This window comes from Carassius gibelio, chromosome B23 (assembly GCF_023724105.1).
Source record: "Carassius gibelio isolate Cgi1373 ecotype wild population from Czech Republic chromosome B23, carGib1.2-hapl.c, whole genome shotgun sequence".
In the NCBI taxonomy this organism is placed as follows: Eukaryota; Metazoa; Chordata; class Actinopteri; order Cypriniformes; family Cyprinidae; genus Carassius; species Carassius gibelio.
Window position 1 is genome coordinate 19556777 of NC_068418.1, and position 23920 is coordinate 19580696.

Sequence of the window (23920 nt, forward strand, 5' to 3'; positions counted from 1 at the left end):
AAAACATTTACGCTTACCGAACTTCTTCAATGAGCAGTTACCAACAGCAGTAATATGACAATTTAAAGAACTCAGACAAATAATGTCACTTGTTCTGAATGCTCTTCGTTAAGTTAAATCAGTTTCTCACGAGACTTCGCTGGATGTTATTTCGCACGCTGGAAACTAAAACGCTCCACTGGATCCATTTGAAATGGAAACAATGTTAGAAAAGCATAACTCATTACATATACTTTATCAAAAACGAAATTGTGCTAAACGTTACATCGGAATGATGCATAATGAGCTTAGAAGGGAAGAAAAGTTCTTTTACTTTGTCAAGTTCGTTCCCGCACGGAAAGGTTTCTTTGGCAATTTAATCGAGTGCAACAAACCGGACATTGTTAAAAAAAAAATTATAATAATACTAATTGTATCTTGTCAAATATAGTAGCTATTATTCACGAAAATGTTTTAAAAGAAATGTTAATTCTCAGAAACTTCATTTTTTCCTTTACAAGTGAGTTGAAATAATTAATACATTTTGAAAATGGCCATACTGCGTCATTTATATTAGTTTTTAATATATTTATAGAACTCATTGTGATGCAATGAAAGTGCTTGTAATAGTTTAAATGGTGAAAAATAAGAGTGAAATCCCACCCTGAAAGTTGGCCAAAGAGGTCTGACGTCACGTTCCCATGATGCACGCGCTCATCAGCTCCTGCTGTCTGTGTTTAGAGGGAAAGAAACAGCAGGCCCGAAACAGACACACTTTATTCAACAAAAAAATAAGTTATCCACTGCGAATAGTTTTTGAGAGTTCTTCGAGATATGGCTGGGAAACTAAATTTTTATTAGCGCCCTTGCGAGATGTAGAATGGAGGAATGCATGAGAACGGCAACTTTAGCGCGGATCAAAAGTTTCTGGTGAGCACAAGACTGTTTTATGCAAATGTTTTATAGACTGAATTTAGGACCGCGTGGACTGTTTGCATTGATGTTTAAACGTTTGAAACCCTCGTGGAGTTTCATGGGTAGTGTTTTTTGACTTTTGAAAAGATAAATGTGTGCCATTAACCCACATCAGAGGTTTAAATGTTGCGTGCGCGAGTAAACACATTAGCTACGCGAAAGACTGATAGCGCTTTCAGTGTCTTTTATTTGTTTATATATTTTTAACATTGGGGGAAGCACGAAAGGATAGTTTGATTCGTGTGGATTAGCTCTTTATTACGAATCATTTCGATTTGACCATTTAATCCCAATGTTCTGCGGTTCTTTGGAGATTTCACTGAGCGAAACGTGCCAGAAGTAAATAGACTAAAATATTACATCAACGAGGTTTATCTCAAATAAAGTATAGTGCCAGACACACCTCAAAAAAACAAATGTGAAATTAATTTTATTTTATAAAATCCGATGTTATGCTAACATGACATTTGTATGTGTACATAAAGGATAATTTCATAATTGCATGTCATATTTGCAGTAAACTATTAGTTGAAATGGAGAAAATGCTGTTACTATGTAGATTATTTGTAGGCATTTTTAATTTAAAATATTCAAAGCTGAAAATAAGCAAAAATGTTTGTTTCCATTATTGTATTTGGTAATTATGCTTTATTTCTACATGGACAAGTTTTATGTTTGAAAGATAATAGATAGAAAAAGCATATTTTGTCCAAATTGAACTTTTAAAGCAGAGCCAAATTCATAATCTTTAAAAAATATTATTTGTACTATATTAAAACATTATTATAATGAAGTAAAATAGTTTGGATTTATGTATCCAATATTATAATATATATATATATTATAATATATCCAATATCCAATATGTTACATATTAAACTACTTCAAATGGTTGCCTGAATGTTGTCCATCCATTCTCTAAAAGGGAGGGAGTAATAGTGGACATGCATTTTCCGGAGGTCTGTCAAGATAATGAATGTGCTTTTGTGAGTCTTGAAACAGGTAAACAAACCCTTTATAAATGTCACTAACCAATCATCATTGTCATGCCCTCAGGGTGTTTTTAAGTTTCTTGTGTTGAAATCTGTTACCATTCAGAGAGACAGGTTGGTTCAAAGAAAACTGCTTTGCCATCAAGCACTCTTTAAGTTTTTTTTTTTATTACATTTTTTTCTATACCATCTAAAGTTTTATAAAGGATTCTAAAAAAGTTTTTTTTTTCCCATGGTTTATACATAAAATACATTTCTGAGTTCAACAATTCCAAATTTCCAATTTTTTTATGGTTATGTTTACACTAAACCAAATCAAGAATTTATTATTTTTTTCTGTTTATTTCTCTTTTATTTATTCTTATTCTTTTCTAATAAGTCAAAATCTTTTTATTTTTCAGAAATATTCTGTTATTTAAGTGATATGTTGAAAGACGACCATAGAAATTGATGCATTTGTGTCCTCCAGGAATTTTAAAACAAAATATGTATATACAGTATATAAATGTTTTACCATCATATTGCATTTTATTACATTGTATATGCCTTAAATATTTTTTGGGATAATGTAGTGGCAAAAAAAACAAACTTTAAATTATAATTGTTAAAGGAATTGGTAAAGGGAGTGTCACCCAAAAATGAAAATTGTTGTCATTTACTAATACTCTTTTTATGGAACACAAAAGAAGATTATTGAAGAATTTTAGTAATCAAACATTTTTTTGGTTGTTGCATGGCCAAATCAACTGTGAATTTATTACTATTTAAGATAAGCATTTGCATAAAATAATTTAAAGGGGGGAAATCATTGGTTATGCTTGTTTACTTTATTTACACTTTGTTTTTATTAAGGTGTCATTGAGGTGTAATTATATGAATAAGTACTGCGTAATATTAATTAACATGCACCTAATATATGGTTAGGCTTAGAGTTTTATTTATGGTTATTTTTACTGTTATTACTGTGATAAGTGCATGTATAAGAAGATGTTAACAAATCCTTACCTGCTGCAGTTTTTATTTATGTGCAGAAGGCTGAACATGCAAAAAAACAATCTTCACTCCGAAGAAAGATCACCTGTTGGAGCTTCTTCTCAGGTACTTGCTTTTGTCTCTAAAACAGGGCTATCAAATACTGTTTCTGGAGGTCTACCTGATTAAAGGCCCCATCCACGTGGAGATGCGATTAGCTGTATACATGATACATTTTGTATCATGTAAGCTTTTCATCCACATGGATCTGGCGTTTTGGGAGAGTGAAACTGATATTTTTTAAACCGGGTCCTGGAGTGGATTAATCTGAAAACGCTGCCCTTGTGAATTCTTGTGGACAGCGAATCCGTATATTTTCTGAAACTATGACATCATCATCCCACGTCTCACCCCTAGTCGTACACAGCTATGTCACGTAACAGAAACAAAAACATGAACAAACATTGAACGATTGTCTTTTTATTAACTAACATTAACACAGATTAATATAGTATTGTTCCATGTGCGTTTGTATACCGCCCAATGTTTATGCGCATAGTCCAATTATTCGGTTTTTAATGTATCTCTGTGGCAGAATTACAGCACCACTTACTGCTCTGGCATGTATACTACATCGTTTTGTGTTTCATGTGGATGCAGATATTTCTTGAGACAACAAAAAAAAAGATTTTGATAGGGAGAGCTCTGGCCTCGTGTGGACGTAGCCTAAATTTAGAGCTAAACGTTACAGGTAGGTAGATCTCCAGAAACAGGTTTGGGCACACCTCTAAAACAGTGTGATTATAATTGAATTTTATTTTTTAATCTTGAGTCATCACTGATCGTTGGCCTTTCACAGATGTACAGTGACACTCCCTGAGAAATAGCCATATATGTGAGAAAATGTTTCATGGCAAAGACCAGCTAAACAGCCACCTGCAAAACCACGACTCCAACAAGCAGGAGCTGCGGTGCGAGGAATGCGGAAAGCATTACAACACTCGCCTGGGTCTCAGACGCCATGTGGCAACGCATGCCACCTCCGCCAGTGGTGACCTCACTTGTAAGGTCTGTCGTCAGGCCTTCGAGAGCATGCCGACGCTACTCGAGCACCTGAGTACGCACACCGGCCGGCCACCTCCGGGGACTGTGGTACGAGAAAGGAAACATCAGTGTGAACGGTGCGGCCGACGCTTCTTCACTCGCAAGGATGTGAGACGCCATGCAGTGGTGCACACTGGCAGACGGGACTTCCTGTGCCCTCATTGTGCCCAACGCTTCGGCCGTCGCGACCACCTCACCCGACACCTGAAGAAAAGCCACGCGCAAGATTTGGAGACCCTTCCTCCGATGCCCATTAAAGAGGAGCCCAGTCCTACCGTGTGCTCTGTTGGATCTCCGAAAGATGCCATAGAGGCATTTTCCATGGCCATGTTCAACTCTCAAGGCCATCCAAGCACATCTACCTCAAGGGTCAATCATCACCATCACACGATGGTGTCTGGCCCCCTTTCTAACCCAATGGGTGTGGGCTGCTACCTTGAGCCAAACAAGCCTCCTCCGCAGCAGTACCAGCAGGCTTCCAGATATCAGCCGAGTTCCACTACCTCATATCTGAAAGCAGAGATGGAGACCTTCCTGACTGAGCTCCAGTGTGGGCCAATGCCACCGCAGGCTGCCGTAGCGCCTGCCGTCTCCCGACCTGGCGACCTTCTCCCCGATACTCTGGGAGGTCAGAGTGCCCATTTCACTCTCAGGAACTCGGCGTTCACCTCAGCTGAGCCGCCTACCACCTCTGCCAACATGGACCTCTCGCACCTGTTGGGCTTCCTGCCGTTTGGCCTGCCTCCCTACAGCACTACCTTGGGATACTCGAGCACCACCAATGCTGTGTCCCCAAGCCCTACCTCTCAGCTCTCTGGGCCGCTTACCTCATTTCAGCCACAGCCACTGCATGAGCCTCAGGCTTCAGGGCACTTAAACCAGATCTCTGGTTTTTCTCCAACTCTACCTCGATTCCATCAGGCCTTCCAGCAATGATGTGTCCACTATGACCTGCCAGTCAAACGCGACAGTTCTGTTGCGTCATTGCCAAGTAGTTTTTAGGTAATGAACTGGAGATGGTGAAGTTCGTTGGGTGCGAGGTCCTCAGATGCATCCTGTAGAATTAGATGAAAGGATCACTAGGATAGATGAAGTTTTGCTTTTAGTTTGAATAGTTTAACTTTGTGGTTTTTCCTAGAGGGTCTTCAGAGTAACTGTTTTGTAGTGATAAATGAACTTCTAAAATTCATAAAAAAAAAAAAAAAGTTAGCTAAAGAAATACCTCAGTATTTTTGTCAAGAAGGAAATTAATGCTATTACAGTGTTCTCCGTTGTAAAATGAAGCACTTTTTATCAACGGCACTTCTATGACTAAAGGTGCGGTCACACTTATTGTTCGAACTAACAAATTTGAAAGGTGAAAGATTTCCCTGCGCAAATTTCACAATTTAGTAATATGGTCATGTAAATTTTATGTATCGGCAAACAAAAATTTGTTTGGTTTGAAACTGACTTATGTGTGCACTGTGCTTCATACATCTACATTATTGACATTTTTTGCCCATTGCTAATGTGGCCGCACCATAAAAGTCAAGTTGAACTGTGTTCTTAGATGTACCTCTCAGCTCACGGTCACACAACACAAAAAACCTACCTCTCTAAGCTGAACTCTTGTCACAAAAAGGATTCAACCATTTGACAAGAAATGAAGCAAATCCTCACGCGAATTGTGTGAAGAACGTTATCTCAATGTCTTTTTTTTTCTTTTTGAATGCACAGTGGTTTTAGCTATTAAGTTTTTAGAGTCAGGTGATTAATTAGCATTTAATTAATTAGCTTGTGTTGATTTTAGCCTTTAGGTAAAAGTTTTTAGGCGCTGCGTTGTTCACATCCTTAATGCTAATGAAAGGAATCACAGTTATTGTGGAGTATTTTGTGAATGAAATGTAGGATAAAGCATTGATCATTGAAAAATCAATGTAAAGTGAACATCTGTTTAAAATTAAGTAGCCCATTCTGACAAATTCCTAATATGGGAACTAAGTAAAATATAACTTTCATTTTTTTGTTTTGTAATAAACAAGAATTTATCATATTTGCTCCCGGAATATTCAGGTAAAAAAATTGTTATATACTGGTTTTACACAATAAGTAGTTCTCACACTACAAAGATTCCCTCAGTTCTTTTGCCTGGATTCAGAAGTTTCAGACAAACAAATCTTAGCACACACCCAGTTATTGCTGAAAAGCACTTCATGTATCTCTCCAAGCTAAACCAGGAGCACTGTTAGAAAATAATGTTTTGTCATGTAAATTTGAATGGTATTTTAGCACTGCTTTTCTGTCTGTACTTTTGACTCCTTGTTACATACACCAGTGGCCTATAAGGTAATATGTGATGGCATATGTTGTCAAATCCATTTTGTTTGGGCCAGCTGAAGGTGTGAAATCATTTCATGAGTTTGTATTTTGTTTAGAAACTACCATGGGCATTTCCTTCTTCGGCTGAACTAAAATGAAATGGACTTCAACCCAACTGTGACGTTTAGACTCTAGACTGATCTACCTCAGTGAGATGCACACTGTGCACAGCTGTACTGTTCCTTTAATAAGAAATTTTAAGTTTCAGTGGCTGTTTAGATGGGAGTAAATAGGTGTTTTACATCTTCAAAATTCCAAGCATTGGCATTTTTGGGTTCCAAGGACTGTTTGTTTTCATAGACATTATGAAAGCAAAAGTGGGTTAGTGAGACATTAAGGTGAATGCGTAAAGAAACAATGTTAAGGATGAGTTAAGAAATAAAGCATCTTGTAGAATTTGTTTCTGGTGTGTTTCATTCATGATTTACTGTCAGTAAAGAATAAAAGTTGATGTTTTTACCAAGGGCTCTAAAACCTCATTATGTCAAGGTCATTTATATTAATACAGGGGCTACTAAAAATCATTTACAATTTAGGTCTTTAATTTAAAGAACTATATAAAAGTTATATAATTATAAAGATGAATTATAGAAATTAAGAGAAGTATGAAAAATATAGTCAAAATTTATTTATAGATTTCATAAAATACTTAATTTTTATAATGGTTTTATAAACGAAATCCTGTCTATCATAAAAAAATACAATCAAATACTATACAAAACTTTAATATTGTGATGTCTATTAATAAGACTGCAGAACGATTAATACTAGTATGTGAAATACAACAATCGTATTAATAGTTGCAAACCAATTTAGATACAAAAGGCATTGTGTTGCACAAGTGTTGATTCTATTAGTCAATAAAATGAACATGACTGTATCACTTTTCAATACTTAATTCACATACAAAACGAGAGAAATTGATTTTTCCAAACAAAAAGGGAAAAACATATTTTCGTTAAGGCATATACAAGGGCAGCTAATTTCATCCAAACAGGAAGTGGAACTGATGTGAAAAAGGACCCTAATATTAAATTAGATAGCTGTCGAATATACTGGCGACTTAATTGAATTTATTTGATTAATTCGCACAATGAATAGTGTCCATTTATTAGTAGTAGACTAAGTGATTTATACCCGTATTCGGTTTGGGTCGCTTGTCAGTTTCAGTCTGGCTGAACTGGCTCGAGATGGCAGACGAGGCTCTCTTTCAGTTTCTGCACAGTGAAATTATTCAATATGTCAACACTGCAGAAACTGGGGAATCGGTAAGAGCCCTGAAAACACTGTCACAGAATAGCGTAATAGAACTGAGTAAGCACAGCACACTAATAAACTAATTGTGAGAAAATTGCATGCTGAATTAATGTAATGTTCTGCTGTGCTCAGGAGAATGGACGATGTGTTTCTAAACTTGAGAACATGGGCTTTCGTGTGGGACAAGGACTTATCGAGAGGTATCATGGCAGATCTTTTAATCCATGAATCCAAATGTTATTATTCTGATGACATCCCATGATCGATGTTATTTATCTGATGAGTTTTATTTGTAGTACTGCAGGTTGTCAGTGGACCCAATTATCTTTTAGTTAATTTTGCTGAAAATTTAATAGACTATTTAATTAGTATTTCAAATAAATAGCCATTTTTTCTTGAGAAGATGCATCTCAGGCACATTTTTATTCACAGGTTTACCAAAGACACGCCACGTTTTAAAGATGAGCTCGATGTTATGAAGTTTATCTGCAAAGATTTCTGGACCAGTGTTTTTAAGAAGCAAATTGACAACCTGAGAACAAACCACCAGGTGTGTACATTATGAAGCTAATTCATGTAATCTCAATTTATCTCAGTGCTTAGCGTATGTCTTCATTGACTAGAGGTACACAATTAAGAAAATCATCACATGTTGAATTTGTTTGAAGGGTATTTATGTGCTACAAGATAACAAGTTCCGTCTGCTGACCCAACTGTCTGCTGGAAAACAGTATCTGGAACATGCGCCGAAGGTAAGCAGCATAAATAACTTCAATAAGCTTTAATGGTGAGTTAAATAAAAACAAACATAACCTGACTTGATCTTTATCTGAACCTACAGAATCAATATCTTCAATCATAATGAGATATGTAGTATTTAAAATTGTTTCGTAATAATACTGTATCTACAGACATGGAAGAAGGAATATGTAATATTTCATAAAATATCAAGTAATTAAAGGGATTGTTCACCCAAAAAAGAACATTCTGTCATCATTTACTCACCCTCATGTTGTTGCAAACTTGTAAGACTTTTGTCCATCTTCAGAACACAAGTGAGTATATTTTTTATTAAATCTTAAAGATCTCTGTCCCTCTATGGACGATCTATACAACTACCAATTTTTGACTTCAAATAAGTTCATCAAGAGATTGTAAAACTCATTTTTCTTTCTCATTTTTTAATTCCTGTAGTTCTTAGCCTTCACCTGTGGACTGGTCCGAGGAGCTCTTTCAAATCTTGGTGTGAAAAGTATAGTCACAGCGGAAGTATCAGTCATGCCTGCTTGTAAGGAGCTAATTTTATGCAAAAATATACAGTGAAATAACCACTAGATTTTCAGTACTTTTTCATGCTCTTAATCTGAAACTTAACATTAATTTATTAATGAAGTTAGTTCTCTGAGTCTGAGTTCATCAAGTTCTAATTAAATGTAAAATGTAACTAATTGTTTCTTTCTGATCTTCTGCCATCCCTCCTCTTCTGCACCTTCTTTGTTCTTAGGCAAATTCCAGGTGATGATCCAGAAGATGTAATTCACTACACAGAAGCGTATTGCTTATAACATGTGCATCTCAATTTTATTGCCTTGTCATTTTTATATTCCCTTGCCCATTTTATTGTGATATTTTTTTATATATGATATTTTTTTTTATTTGCAATATCTTGCAAACTACTGGCATTTAAAATGATTTGACATACAAAGGTCAAGCCTTATTGTACTGTATTGTGCTAGTATTTTGACATGCATTATTCTTTGTCCACATTCATTGTGTTTTGGTTATTAATTTGCACTGATAACATTAAAGCTGGAATCCTAGTTTGAGTCTGTGCTTCATTTTCACTGAATTTAACTGAAAAAAGTATAGTCTATTAAGAATTGAGATAATTGTATGAAAATATAACTTTTTACTAACAACTGATCACAAAAGATAGTTTTGTAGAACAGAAGACCATGAAAGAAAGTAATATGTAAATAAAATAATTATTAATTTATTTAAGCTTGGTTGTGGCGAACAATTAAATATTTTTTTCCCCTATAAGACTGTGTTTTATTAACGTATACACTTACCCCATCGCTAAACTTACCTTCGTTACAATAATGAAAAATAATTGTTGTACAGAGTGACAAAAATTACGGCGCATGCACAGTAGCCCTTCTAGCCTGTGCTTCTCCTGCTTTCAGCTAGTCACGTGGTTATCGCGTTCGACGTCACAAACGCGGAGCTAATAGAAAACGAGACGCGCCGCGTTTAAGCCATCTGATTGGCTGATTCATAAACGCAGTTTTAACGGCACCAACATTCAAACTAGCATTCTCGTCTGGTCGTTTGTGGAGGAGGATACGTGTGTTTGTTGATTCAAAAACTTACTATATTTTTTTCAGGTTGTGATAGTAGGCATCGGTTTAAAACGTAGGTATTATTTTCTTTCCCATTTTTAGATATTATCATGTTTGATTTTGATTCAACTGCTGCGTTTAAATTACGCTTTAATTGGTGCGGTTGCATTTGGCCGTAATCGCTGCAAAACAAGTTTTTCATGTTCGATGTAATAGAACGACGGATTTCAGAGTTTATTTTATCAATTGATTGGTTATCTTAACTTATGTAAACATTATTTGGGCATCGTTTGATTACATTTAGACTTTTTTTCGTGATTATGTGTAACGTTAATGAGAGATGTATGCGGATATTTCGTATCAACAGATTCTGAAATGATCGTGTAAAGTGTCGATCTGCCATTTAAGATGCATTAGAATATTAATAATATGTAACTTGCGTAGATTACATTGATTTTTCTTTTATTCCATAACTGCTGGATGAATTTAGCGCTGCTATTGCACTCTGGGCCTTGAGTCTGAGATTAGCCATCAACTGCCATTTTGCGCCGCTATGCGCAGGAAATGTAGAACTAACGTACTTTTATATATTTTTAATTATTATTATTTGTGCATCTTTGCTACAGATTACTTTTTAACTGTATGAATCCTTTTCCTTTTTGGTTTTGCAGAAGGTTCTGGTGTGAATATGGACGAGGGCTCTGCTGATGCATACACATGGGATGCTCCTTCTCATGTTATAGAGTCTATAGATGATTTTGCCCTGGACCCTCAGGATAATGCTGACCAGTGGTTTGGTATGATTTCAGTCTTTGTCTGTGTGTATGTATATTAATAATAAATACATGCATAAATGTTAGGTTAAAAAAAATGTTAGCCTGAATGCACTGTAAGTCACTTTGTTTTAAGTCATATGTAAGTCATATTTGCATAAAATGTAAATAAATGTTCAAGTGCACAACTAATAATAAAAATTAAACGCATACATGTTCAAATGCACAACTATCTTTGTTCTGTTTTGCTATTAGAGTTGAAGGCAACTCCTAAAGGGGGCACTGTGGAACAGCTCACCACCCCTTTACAGACGAAGCTTTTTGATGAAACCCACAATACCAACAGACCCAAAGCTCTAGTGTCTCCCATGGTCAAAAAAGAGGAGACCATAAGCTCAGGTTGGGGGAAAAACTGCTTCAGTTAGGAAAAACTTCAAAAAAATAACATGTTTTATTATTCTTGTGGAATCTTAATATATGCTCTGCTTCAGATGTCAAAGTAAGCACCTCTGTGGAGGTCCCATCTAACATAGTCACATCATGGGGAAACGGCAGAACTACTTCAGCTCCTGGTCAGGGCCAGAAATCTGTTCCTGTTCAACCACGGAGGTAAATAAGACATCTGTAATTTATATACTTTGTGGACCATTTTTTTCACTCTCTTCTAGTCAAGTCACCTTTATTTCTATGGTGCTTTTAACAATACAGATTGTCAAAGCAGCTTTACAATATCAAATAGGAAAATAGTGTCAATAATGCAAAAGGGCATTGGTAAAAAAAAAAAACCACATTTTCAGTTAAAGGCAGTTCATCATTGAATTCAGTTATGTCTTCGTCCAGTTCAGTTTGAATAGCATCTCCGCAATCAAGTCGATGATATAGCTGGAAATTAAACTATTCTAACGTCGGTTGACTCCTGTTTCTTCTTGTAGAGTGTCCAAACGGCCTGTACCTAGAAATGAAAAACCTGCAGCTCCTACAACACCACCTCTTGTCAAGAAAAGAAGGTATGTTTTTCAAAGTTTAGAGTTGAATAGTCTATGAGAGTGTGCTCAATTAGTCGCTTTGTCTCGCTGCATAGAGTTGTACCGGCTGCCACAGCATGGGGAGTTTTTGATCAGCGGCGAAGGTAAAATTAACTGTGTGCTAAGCTGAGAAGGGCACCTAGTGGGCATTTAGTAGACTTCACTGGTGAAAATGCTGGTAATGTGGGGTGTTACCTGGAAGTAATAATTAAGTGGGTTTTTTTTTCCTCTAATTATATGCTTTTTGGTTTATCTCCTCACAGAAGCTCAACATCCCGACCTGTGCGACGCAGCGGCGCTAGTGTTAGACGCAGCGGCGCTAGTGTGAGACGCAGCGGTGCTGGTGTGAGGAACAGTGTCCGGCTGAGAAACAAACCAGCCATTGCCTCAAAGACCTCAGATACTGCCTCCACTTCCAACACTACACAGTGAGAGAGAATCCTGTTAGCAAGTCAAACTACACTAGCAAGTTTTTGGTTATATTTCTATGGTATGTTTTAGTGCTGGGTGGTATACCGGTTCATACCGAAAACCGGTGTATATTTTCATAATGATATACATTTTTTTATATACCGCCATACCAATGTATTTAATTACTCAACGTTCGGAACGAATGTTATGCTGCGTCGTGGTTGCGCGACACTGTTTCAGACGGACCCTTTACAATGTTCCACTTCTAAACAGCGACTGTGAGGGCACACGCAGTGCTCTGGTGTTACGTTACAGGGAAGGTGGATGCTGCAGAACTAGTAGAACATGACACAGAAGAACTTGTGCTAAAAAGAGGAGCCGGGTCTGTTGTTTGGAGGTTTTTTGGTTTCCAAAAATCAGACATCGACCAAACAACCATTTTATGCAAGTTCTGTCGCACTAAAATTGTTGCCAAAGGTGGCAACACAAGCAATTTGCTCCAGCACCTTAGCCGCAAGCACGTCTTGGAATATCGACCAGCAGAAAATGCATCGAACACCTAATTATGCATTGGATGGAAAAAAAAAGTAATAAACCGGAAAACCAGCATCATTAAAAAAAAAAAAACGCCCAGCACTAGTATGTTTTCACACTTTAAGGATCATGTGACACTGAAGACTAGTAATGATGCTAAAAATTCAACTCTGCCATCACATGAATGCATTTATTTTTTTACTTGTAGTATAATTTGATTAGTATTACTTTTTTACTGAATTAAATAACTGAAGCTGAGGTGAGACTTTACACGCACAAAAAAAACTAACATGAAAACATACCCAACCTCAGACTTTAGGTAGTGGTTGGTATTTGTAAAAAACAGGAGCTTCCACTTATCTTTTCAGTTGATTTAACATCAATATATGTTTTATCATTTATTTACTTATCAAAGTTTTCATAAAAAAAAAAAGTGCTTTCTTTTGAATTTCAGACAGAAAAGCACAGAACAGCAAGAGATGGAGCGCATCGAAGTTTTACAAAAAGAGGTGGCCGAACAGCGGCGTAAGAACGAGGCAAGCTACAGGGCTGCACTGGCAGGCAGTGAGTCACTAACAAAACTATTCTGTTCTTAATGATGAGAGCAATGCTGCATTTGTTTTGGATTTAAATCGATTTTGCACTAATTGGCTGTTCTGGTTGTTTTGAAGGTCAGCTTCCTAAAAAGCATGTGCTGTCCACCACCATTCCCAAAGAATTCAACTTCCGCTCTGATAGCAGGCTGAAGAACCACTCAGATGGAGGCTCTGTAGTCGGCAGCTCCTATAAGGAGGTGGATTTCACCTCTCAGCTCCGCAAGCACCCATCTTCCCCTGTGAGTACAGTCACTAGGATGAATCGTTGGATTCTTTTTGAAGCTGCTTGATGACTTCAGGTGATTTTAAATGTTGTCATTCTGTAGATGAAGGCTCTAAAGGGAACAACCATTCCTAAACCCTTCAACCTCTCCAGAGGAAAGAGGAAGCTTGATGAGGCAGGAGCCTACGTGCCAATGGCCCAGCAGATTGAACAGTTTCAGAAACGCACTCCAACCCGCTATCACCTGCGTAGTCTGTCAAGCCAGGAAAGAGGTGTGTCTCCTGTCAGACCCTGTTTCTGCTAGCTTTAAATTTTATTAGCATTACATTCTTGTGTGATGCTGTTAAAGCAGAACCATATGACTTTCTTCAGTGGGATAAATGCATGATTATTTCCTCTGAAATATGATCTGTAATCTACACTTCAGATGATTGACTAATTTTACCTGTATGTTATTATTATCAGGACCTTCCCCAGTGAAAGCTGAGAAGCTAAAAATCACACACCCCAAAACGCCACAGCTATTGACTCGCCAGAGACATCGTCCCACAATGGTGAAAAGCACTGCGGAAATTGAGGCAGAAGAAACAGAAAAAATGCAACAGTAAGTTTTGCAGAGACTTTTGTTTTGATGCTTAGTTTTAATTTGGCACAAGAAAATCTCTTCAAACTTTCTTTGTCATCTCAGGTTTAAGTTCAAAGCTCTAGAACTCAACAGAAAGATTCTAGAAGGTGCTTTGGTTCCTAAAAAGCCAGCTAGTAAAGAAGTTACCAAGCCTGAGGGCTTCCAGCTGGAGATTGAGAAGCGACTTCAGGAGAGGCAGGCCAGTAAGAAGACTGAGGAAGAAGAGGACCACACGTTCCATCCCAGACCTCTACCAACTCGAATTCTGGAGGAAGTTGTGGTTAGTAACATTTCTCTCAACCCTATTTTTAGGTTTGTTTGTACAGAGATTGATGTCCTTTTTATAATTCCATTGTTACTGATCGCCCCCTCAATAAAGGGTGTCCCAGAGAAGAAAGTTCTAAATCCAACTGTTCCAGAATCACCTGCATTTGCTCTTAAAAACCGTGTGAGAATGGAAAAGAAAAAAGAAGAGGTACATTTTAATCTCATGCTTTATTGATCCATGAAACTGATATTTGTTGACCCTTCATGTAACTCCTTGGCCTGTTCAGGAGAAGCCTCCTGCTCCAATTAAGGCACATGCTGTGCCCCACTTCCTGCCATTCCAGCCCAAACTACCAGTGAAGAGCCAGGTAGAAATGTGCCCTTTCTCATTTGAGGAACGCGAGCGTGAACGAAGGGTAATGAAGGAGAAGAAACTGGAGGAAATGAGAAATGAAGAGGTATTTTCTTTTATAGAGTAGCTAAAAGTCTTTATTGTTGTTCATTTCATAACTATATGTCTAAATTGGACTGCCTCATCAAATCTCACAGGTACCTAAGTTTAAGGCCCAACCCTTTCCTGACTTCCATGAAGTGCACCTCCCGGAGAAAAAGGTAGTAGAGCCCACCAAACCTGCTCCTTTCAAGCTGATGGTTGACGAACGAGGAGCTGCAAAGGGTGAACGCTGGGAGCAGATGGTAAGACCTTCATCTAAACTTTTCCTCTTTATCTTCCATATGATATTCTAGACCATATTGGGCCCTTTCCCACTGAATACAATTCTAAATTTACACTTGTCACAGAATAAGGCATAAAATAATTGTATTGCTTCTGTTCTGTCAAATAGCAATGTACTTTCCCTGCCTAGAGAAGACTTAAAAAACACGCAGACCATATATTGTCTCAATTATTGCCCTTCCAAGCCTTTCAATGGGGGTAAGCAGGTGTTTGTTTTCAAAAGGCATGAAATCAAATGTGTTTGGACCAATGCAAAATGGACAAATTATCATTCTTGGGTGAACCAACCCTTTAAAGTTTCAAGCTTTCTGCGTGAGTGCCTTCCTGCTTCAAGAGTGAATGAGATGTACACGTTGTGAGTGTGTCTGGTGCTCCGTAATGCTCACATCGTTTTAGATGCAAATAAAATGCTTCCAAAATGATTTGACCATTTTGTCTCTTAATTTAAATCTAGACGTATTCACACTGGTCCTTGAAAACCTCTACGTGAACGCACTTGCCTGAAAAAAAGTGAAGGGGGTTACGTTTTAAGTTTGGGGGAACATGCAAAGGGATGAAAGAGCCACAGGTTGCAGACCCCTGTTGACCCACATGACCAATGTTTGACTTAGCAATTGTGTTTGCATGCTTCCAACTAGTTAGCCAGTGGGAAATCACTTGTGACATTGTATATGATCTGTCTTAACTGGTTCCTTCCATTTGAAAATGTTTCTCCAGATGAAAGAGGAGTTGAAACGACAGGCTGAAGCTGCATCTTTTAAGGCACAACCAAACAATGTAACGCACAAAGAACCATTTGTACCGAAAAAGGAGAATCACTCCATCTTGGGTATGTGGCATGTGGTTTTGGTGTTTTTTCACACCCCATGTTGTGCTGTCTCCAGTTTTTTGGGCTTGCTGGCTTTGTGTGAATTTGAGTTCACCGTTAATTCCAAAACCAACTCTTGCTTCCTTCCAACTTTCACCTCTACCTGAATACTTCTTCTGGTCCTCTTTGTTCACCTTTGGCACTTTCTCAAGCCAATACTACTAATTCTACAGTTCCAGAGGCATTCCAGTTGGCCACAGATCGGAGAGCCAAGGAACGTATGGAGTTCGAAAAGGAGTTGAGTGAGAAGGATGCACTGAGGGCTCGCATGGAAGAGGAGTGGACGAGAGAACGAGAGCAGCAGGAAAAGGAGGAGATTGCAAGGTTGCGACAGGAACAGGTGAGAGATTTCCGAATGTTGCTTGTCCAGGCTTGGAAAGTTATGAGTTAAGTAACTATAAATATAAAAATATTTCTGCACTTGAAAAGAACAATGTATTTTTTTTTCTTCATCACTTCAATGTGAAATTCTTTTGGTCCATTAATATTGTACATTTAATTCCATATCATCTTTTTTTGAAAGGTGCGCAAGGCCCAGCCAGTCAGACGTTACAAGCCAGTGGAGTTGAAGAAAAGTGATGTGTCTCTCACAGTGCCCCAGTCTCCAAAGTTTTCAGATCGTTTCCGCTTGTAAATGTGTAATGCACCGTTAAATTGACGTAATTGTACATAGTTATCTTAACATGTTTTGCTATATTGTCTTTTATATCTCGTTATGATGTCTGAACTTTTAGAGTAGTTTTTATCTGTCTGTGGCGGATGCATTAAGCCTCTGTGGTCAAGTAAAACAATTTTACAGTTGGGTGTGGTGACAGCCCCAGCTAAATTTCTCTTTTATTTTAATTTTTATTCCTGTATGTGAAGACTAATTTTTTCTGTTCTCTTTTGACTGTATTCTCCCATTTCTTGCAATAAAGAAACTTTTAGTATAAACTGTGTTTGTTTACTGCTTGTAGTGGCTGAACTGAAATTAGACCATTCATACTCCTCAAACTATTTCTTTCTTTGGTTGAGTGTCGTCTATAGGCACTCCACAGTCTTGATTTTGCACTTTCTAATTATTAGTCACTTTTTTTTTTTTTTTGTCATACGAAGTTTTGATATGTAATTTCTATGTAGGTTAACTAAAGGGCGGAGATTTTATTCCATTTAAAGCTGAATGACTGTCAGCGGTGCATGGTTGAACACTAAAGGTACCTGTCTTCCATTTGTTCAGCTCATGCTTTGCCTCTTTTTATCTTGCAAAGACTTTGTTCCCCCTCCTTGAAGCTAGCTCTGTGTTCCTCTATTATCATTTGACTGTTTGTGATCCCCCTTCTCTGGTTTACCTATTTCTGGTGAGGTGGCCACAGAGTGATAAGAGGATTCTGACAGACTGGTACTATGTGAACTTCCAGAGAGCAGTGTTTAAACCATTGGCCAGAAAACACATACTTTTTTTTTACTGGATAAACATCTTTACAGGTGGATGTGAAATGGTTGAATTTATTGACATCTTATTTGTAGTAGAGTCTGAAGATATTAAAAAGTCCATGTTACTTGCCAGCTGTGCATGCGAAACTGTCTACCAGAGTTTTATTTTGTTTCTCTGCTACAGGGAAAAAAAAAGTTTAACCAGTGTTAGTTTGTTTGCTGGTTAGATTTTTTTTTTTATATATATGAGTAGGTTGTGTTCTTTTCAGCTGGTCATGCTAAAAGACAAGCTAAAGTCCGTTAAGACCAGCAAACCAAATATTTCAGCAGGGTTTCTATAAAAAAAAAAAAAAAAAATTGCAACAATGACTTTCATTGTGTGTAAATCCACAAGTCTAATTTTTTTTTATTCCCTTAAGAAGACCTTGTCTTCAATAACGATTTTTTTTCATCTCTTTCTAGCACTACCTTCATGTCTGTCAAGGGCTCTATGAAATGCCCCGTGCCTCCATCCAGCTCCACAACCCTGAAGGCCAAGGTTGATGACCTATGATTTAAAGTGGAGCACTCCTCTTGAGCTCAGGGAGAAGTTACCGACCTGTGTGTGACCAGCCAGCTGTCAGCTCAGACCAGACTTCTGGATTCTCTTGAAAAGAAAGTCCTGGAGATGGGAACAGCTCTGGAGGAACTTGCATATGGTATGTAGCCAGAATGTGTCTTAAAGGGGATAGTCCAACCAAACAAAAACATTTCATAATTTATTCATTAGTCCTTCCAAACCTTATTTTCTACTGCTGAACAAAAATATTTTGAAGAATTTTAATAAAACACTGTTGGTTCCTGCTGACTTCCACTGTAATTTAAAAAAAAGTCAATGGGAAACTAAAATAGTTTTGTGACCAGTATTCTTCAAAATATACTCTAGTGTTCCCACAGAAAAAAACAATGAAAAAAAAAAGTTTGGAACTAGGTTGGTGTCTAAATTAGTTTTTTGTTTTGTCTCTTAAATATGTGTTGTCTGGAGGACGGACAGAGTGAGAGAGTGTCTGTGCCTTTAGTGGCTCTACAGAGATGGAGATCCCTGCCTGTTCGAACCTCTGCGGTCAGTGGGAAGAAGACAACAGCCAGAATTGCTTTTAAAATGCTTCCATTAACTCTTAAGACTACGGCAAACAGTGATTACATTAATCAAAATGGCATTAATTACATTTGTTGTAACTGTAATTTAAAATGTATATATAGGAATGTTCTCACCATAATTATGATAATGACACAGAAGCACAATATCTTTGTAATTGCTTTCAGAATTGAGCTAATGAATCAGACAATCAGAATCCATTACATTTTAAAGTTCTTGAGCATTTAAAGCCCAGTACCACCCAGTGATTAGGGTGACCACCTGCTAATAAGCCCAAGGGGGGACAATGTGGCACACTGCCTTGCGGTGGTGCCCCCACACCATGGGCAAACTAACTGATAGTGGTTTACCCATTTCTAGCACATAACACCTTACATGGTATATTAATAATGCCCTATTCCCCTAAACGTGTAACTGCTGATGTATGGTCATGTCAGAACCTTACCTTTGTCCTTCCAAACCTTATTTTCTACTGCTGAACAAAAATATTTAGGAAACGCTGTCTACGACGAGCTCGCAGCACACTCAAGGACTCCTCTCACCCTGACCATGGACTGTTTAACCTCCTGCCCTCCGGGAGGCGCTTCAGGAGCCTCCGGACAAGGACCACAAGATTCAGGAACTGCTTTTTCCCTAAAGCTGTCTCCTTGCTGAACTCTGCCCTCTGACACCCCTCAACACCCCCCACACCACACACACAGACACCTCCCCCTCTTCAACACTGACTGATTTATTTATTCACAACAAGCAAAAAAACAGTAACTTTTTTTTACTTGCACTACTGTCTGTTCATCTAGGAACACTTTTTAATCCATTTGCACACTGAAATATTTTCTATGCACTTTACTGTCCATTGCAATAGTGTAATTGTTCATATGTTCATATTTCTGCCTATAGTGTACATACACTTGTACATAATCCATCTGTATAGTATGTTCATAGTACACCTGTCTGTATATCATGCTTATAGTATTTAAAATCTGTAAATTATGTCCATAATACTTATCTGTATAGTTATTGTACATATTATAGACCTTGTATATTCTGTACTTACTGCTTATTGCACTTCTGGTTAGATGCTAACTGCATTTCGTTGCCTTGTATCTACATGTGCAGTGACAATAAAGTTGAATCTAATCTAATCTAATCTAATGAGTTACTATCCAGCTCTGCATATGTGTTGCTGTCAAAATTTGCTGTCAAAACCACAATTTGTTTTTATTACCATCATAACAGTACCATCATCAACTAGGTCAATCAGGTCATTTGAGACAGACAACCTGTTGTTTTGCAGGACATGGCACTAAATGAGATCCAGGTCGTGAACCAGCTCGGTCACCCCAATATCCTTCAACTTTAAGAAGCCTTTGAGGTCAAGAATCAAGTTGTGCTGATCATGGAGTAGTGAGTAGTGTGATTCTTTTTAAGCAATAAAACACAATTGGCTAAAGTGCAACATGGCCTATGAAACAACAGAAATCGTCTTTTTCTATTCAGTGTGGAGGGAGGTGAGCTGTTCGAGAGAATCGTGGATGAGAGCTGTCCGCTGACTGCGGTGGATGCAATGGTGTTTGTGAAACACATCTGTGAGGGTGTCCAGTACATGCACCAGATGGATGTACTTCACCTGGACCTCAAGGTAACAGATGAAGCAAAAAGGGCTTACTTTGTTCTGTCAAATTTAGGCTAGGGATTTTGTTCTTTTCTCATGGGATTCACGGAGATTATAGCGTAAGCCTTTATGGAAACTGGAATGTCAGAGGGAAATGTGTAACAGTTCATCACACTTTTTTTTTTTTTTTCAGCCAGAGGACATTCTTCTTGTTAATCACTCTAGCCATCAGGTGAAAATTATTGACTTTGGACTAGCAAGGAGGTGGGATGCATACTTATACACTGCTATTGTATTGTACTTGTCCGTGCATGATTGTGTTCAAATGAAGATAAGTGTATTTTTGCTGGCATGACATTTGCCTTGCATACTTTTCCAGTGACCACTGTGTTTTTCTGAATGTGTCAGTCCTCAGTCCTGAGTCCACATATTATAGCCAAGGCTTATTTTTATGTTTAAGTGGCTTTTCTCCCTGTCCCTCTTCAGATATAAACCACAGAAGAAGCTCAACGTTTCATTCGGAACGCCTGAATTTTTAGTTCCAGAGGTGGTGAACTTCTCTACAGATATGTGGACTTTGAAAGTCGTCACATACATTCTAAAGTAATACAATGCATTCACCAGAACATGTAATTCACAATTACATAATAATTTGAACAAATGTCTATATATATTTTAATTTAAAATTCACTGTGAGACATAAGCAGGCCTTGATTACAAATTCAATAATTTTTATAAGTGGTTCCATACAAATTAGTCAAAAAGATTGGCTAACAATTGTGATGTCTGGTAAATGTACTGGGAGTGAATCCAAAAACATCAAACAAGGCAGTAAAACAGCATCCAATTGCTTAATCTAATTAAAGCAATAACTGTTATGGAGTGTTCTGGACTGCATCCAAACCAGAAAAAAGAAACTTGTCTAACCTTATTAGCTTCATATTAGATGAACTCTTGAAATGGAGAAGCAATAAATATCATATTTGATTTCAGTTGTTCTAGATTAAAGCTGCGGTAGGGAACTTTTGACGCTCTAGCGGTTAATAAACAGAACTGCTTGCGTCTCGCGGAAGAACATCGTAGCCGGAACTACTTCTCTCTGTTTATGTCTATGAAGAATCACAAAGGTACTGGGTTACTCCGCCGCGGTACCCCCGAAGCAATCTAAAATAGTCCGAATATAAACACTTATTATAGGTGCACCCTAGTGATTCAGGACAAGCCAAAAACACGGTTTGGAAAATGGATTCATGGTGTACTCGCTTATTATATACATTTTCTACATTTTGAACAAAAACAAAATTACGGACCGCAGCTCTGATTGGCTGTTTCTTACCGGGAGCGATGGAGTTTCTGCAAATGGCAATAGGACCACTGGGAGGAGCCAGAGGAGCTTGATTTTTTTCACAGATTATCTGTCTCATATTCTACTGTCAGGACATAATGACAGGTTTAATAAATATGTAAAAAATATTTTTTTTACAAAAGTTCCCTACAGCACCTTTAAGTAGCCTTTCTCCATTTCTGGGTGATGACGATAGCCAGACCATTAACAACTGGATAGGCCGCCATTATATTGATTCTATACTCAACAGAACATGAGCTAATAATAGACAAGTGCAGAAACATATATTTAATAATCACAAAATCTATAAACAGCTCTAAAGAACGTTTTAAAGTGAAATCTGTTGTAAAAGTTTGTTATTTCTGTTAAAAAAATTTGAGCATGTGTCTGCTGAGGCTCTCTAACCTGTTGATCAGAAAAAGAAAGTGACATTAAAAATGCTGATGAAACACAGGACAATGTTTTAAGAAATGTTGCCTGTCAAAGGGGAACCAGGTGAGACACTTGGGCCCACCTGGTTTGGAGTATCAATATAGAATGCCACAATAGTAAACACTCACACATCCGGAGCAGTGGGCAGCCATATTGCTGTGGTGCTCTGGAAGTAGTTAGGTGTTCGGTGCCTTGCTCAAGGGTCTGGTAGAGAGCACTGTACAGTCAGCCAGAGATTCAAACCCACAAGCCTTTAAGTGAAAGTGATCTGACATTCAGCCAAGTATGGTGACCCATACTCAGAATTTGTGCTCTGCATTTAACCCATCCAAAGTGTGGACACACAGCAGTGAACACACACCTGGAGCAGTGGGCAGCCACAACCCTTGGGTTAGGAGTCTAACTCTCCAACCACTAGGCAGCAACTTCCCCTAGTGGTCCATTACAGGATATGATGCTCTCCCTGTTTTACTTGCCATCTAAATGAAGTAATGGTTTACAGTGGTGATCTGAGTGCTACACAGTGTCCCAAACACCCGTGGCTCAATAACATCACTGAGAAATCTAAGAGCAGCAACATTGTGCTCAAGTCTCAGCTTCTCCTCAAGAAGTATATGGCCAGACGAATGTGAAGCAGAAACACAGGGGACACACAATGATTTACCTCTTTCTTTACACTGTTTAAAGATACTAAATGCTGAATTTCTCTTAATTTCTCATTCATCCTCTTCCAGCTGTCTCCTTTGTAGAAAAACTATATAGCCGTTGCTGCAGCAAATAGGTTTAAGAAGATCAGAAGTTCAGGTTCCTTAGCTACGCTTGGAATCTGAGAGTGTCAGAGACGTCCTGCTGACTGTGCTCACTATGTGTGCTTTCATTATATGCAGATCATGTCTTTGTATTGTGTGCTGCATCGCCACCCACTTTTCGTATCTGAATACTGACTGGCTGCCAGTGTAATCATTCAAATGCATCTATAACATGCAATAATACTGATGTACAAATTACATATTTCTCTTGAATTTCATTTTGGCATCACATTATTAATTTTTGAAGGATTTGTTTATCACTTTTGTCTTGCCAAAGTGTTATTTTAACTGAAAAAGCATGTAAGAAAATGTTGTTAATCTTAAATTGAGAATGGTTTTCAGCTGATTGTTCATATTCAAAGGTATATGGTATAAAAAGACCAATGGTGTGAATATTGAATCGTCTGAAAAGTGAATTAGAATACTGGTGACTTCTGTCATGTGTTGTGTGGGGAGTGTTAGACCAACAGGAAGTCAAAACAGGATGTTCACAGTAATGTAGTGTAGAAGAACCAGTTTTTGAAAATACATTCATGTAATTCTTTCGCTGATGAAACAGGATATAATGCTCTCCCTGTTTTACTTGCCGTCTAAATAAAGTAATGGTATGATTTAAATTAAACAGTCATGCCCATACAAAATGCATGTGACCTCTTTTTTTGTTTGCAACTTCAAAAAACAATACAATTATTTGATTGATTAAATAATATTGGTTATGTACTTATTAACTATTTTTCAACTTAGCAGAGCAATACTAATCTTTCATCATTCAAATCAACACAGTCACACTGGGAGAGGCTTAAACATAAAATGAGACCCCCCCCCCCAATCTTCAGAATGTCTCAGATGAAATTGAATCCAGAACTCCCTTTCCATGACTGCACAAGGTTGACCTCCTTTAAATGATTGTGGTAAATTTCATTCATTCCTGCAGTCAAAAAAAATGTTTTAAGGCCACTACAATGTTGCAATAAAATTATATCACACTGGGTGTGTATAATGGGAAAGATGATGGTGAATGATTTCTAATCTTCGCTGGCGTCTTCAATATGTTGAATGACATTTGCAAGACTGTAATAAAATAATCTTATATTAATTGTAGTTAGTAAAACAAACAACATGACTTTTATT

At 37.7% G+C, this 23920-nt stretch overlaps 4 protein-coding genes across 8 annotated transcripts; all 4 read left to right on the forward strand.

The window, feature by feature from the left end:
• The first annotated feature begins 677 nt into the window (after nt 1-677).
• Nucleotides 678-6783, forward strand: plagx (pleiomorphic adenoma gene X). 3 transcript variants are annotated; one of them, XM_052594621.1, is made up of 4 exons: nt 678-909; nt 1880-1956; nt 2978-3044; nt 3778-6783. In XM_052594621.1, exon 4 carries the CDS (start codon nt 3822-3824, stop codon nt 4956-4958), a length of 1137 nt encoding a protein of 378 aa, XP_052450581.1. In that variant the 5' UTR covers nt 678-909; nt 1880-1956; nt 2978-3044; nt 3778-3821; the 3' UTR covers nt 4959-6783. The 3 variants fall into 3 exon arrangements, with proteins under 3 accessions (XP_052450581.1, XP_052450580.1, XP_052450579.1); XM_052594620.1 differs by lacking the exon at nt 1880-1956 and having other exon boundaries at nt 2961-3044; XM_052594619.1 differs by lacking the exon at nt 1880-1956.
• A 584-nt stretch (nt 6784-7367) lies between these two features.
• trappc6b (trafficking protein particle complex subunit 6B) lies at nt 7368-9460 on the forward strand. The gene is made up of 6 exons (XM_052594651.1): nt 7368-7651; nt 7773-7840; nt 8073-8190; nt 8309-8392; nt 8835-8928; nt 9145-9460. The coding sequence occupies exons 1-6, from the start codon at nt 7574-7576 to the stop codon at nt 9174-9176; spliced, it is 474 nt and encodes a 157-aa protein (XP_052450611.1). The 5' UTR covers nt 7368-7573; the 3' UTR covers nt 9177-9460.
• A 430-nt stretch (nt 9461-9890) lies between these two features.
• Nucleotides 9891-16973, forward strand: LOC128011836 (targeting protein for Xklp2-B). Of its 3 annotated transcripts, none has more exons than XM_052594582.1 (18): nt 9891-10055; nt 10654-10779; nt 11011-11154; nt 11247-11364; nt 11688-11762; nt 11837-11884; nt 12044-12208; nt 13180-13289; nt 13397-13560; nt 13648-13816; nt 14010-14148; nt 14233-14449; nt 14549-14644; nt 14724-14894; nt 14986-15132; nt 15890-16001; nt 16193-16380; nt 16564-16973. In XM_052594582.1, exons 2-18 carry the CDS (start codon nt 10671-10673, stop codon nt 16672-16674), a joined length of 2283 nt encoding a protein of 760 aa, XP_052450542.1. In that variant the 5' UTR covers nt 9891-10055; nt 10654-10670; the 3' UTR covers nt 16675-16973. The 3 variants fall into 3 exon arrangements, with proteins under 3 accessions (XP_052450542.1, XP_052450543.1, XP_052450544.1); XM_052594583.1 differs by having other exon boundaries at nt 16214-16380; XM_052594584.1 differs by lacking the exon at nt 11837-11884.
• Nucleotides 16974-17925: 952 nt separating this feature from the next.
• Nucleotides 17926-22925, forward strand: LOC128011669 (myosin light chain kinase 2, skeletal/cardiac muscle-like). The gene is given in 7 exon segments (XM_052594345.1): nt 17926-17991; nt 19886-19995; nt 20089-20230; nt 20397-20467; nt 20690-20806; nt 21944-21973; nt 22483-22925. Coding segments are annotated over 7 exon segments (666 nt in total). The 3' UTR covers nt 22613-22925.
• The last annotated feature ends 995 nt before the right edge of the window (nt 22926-23920 follow it).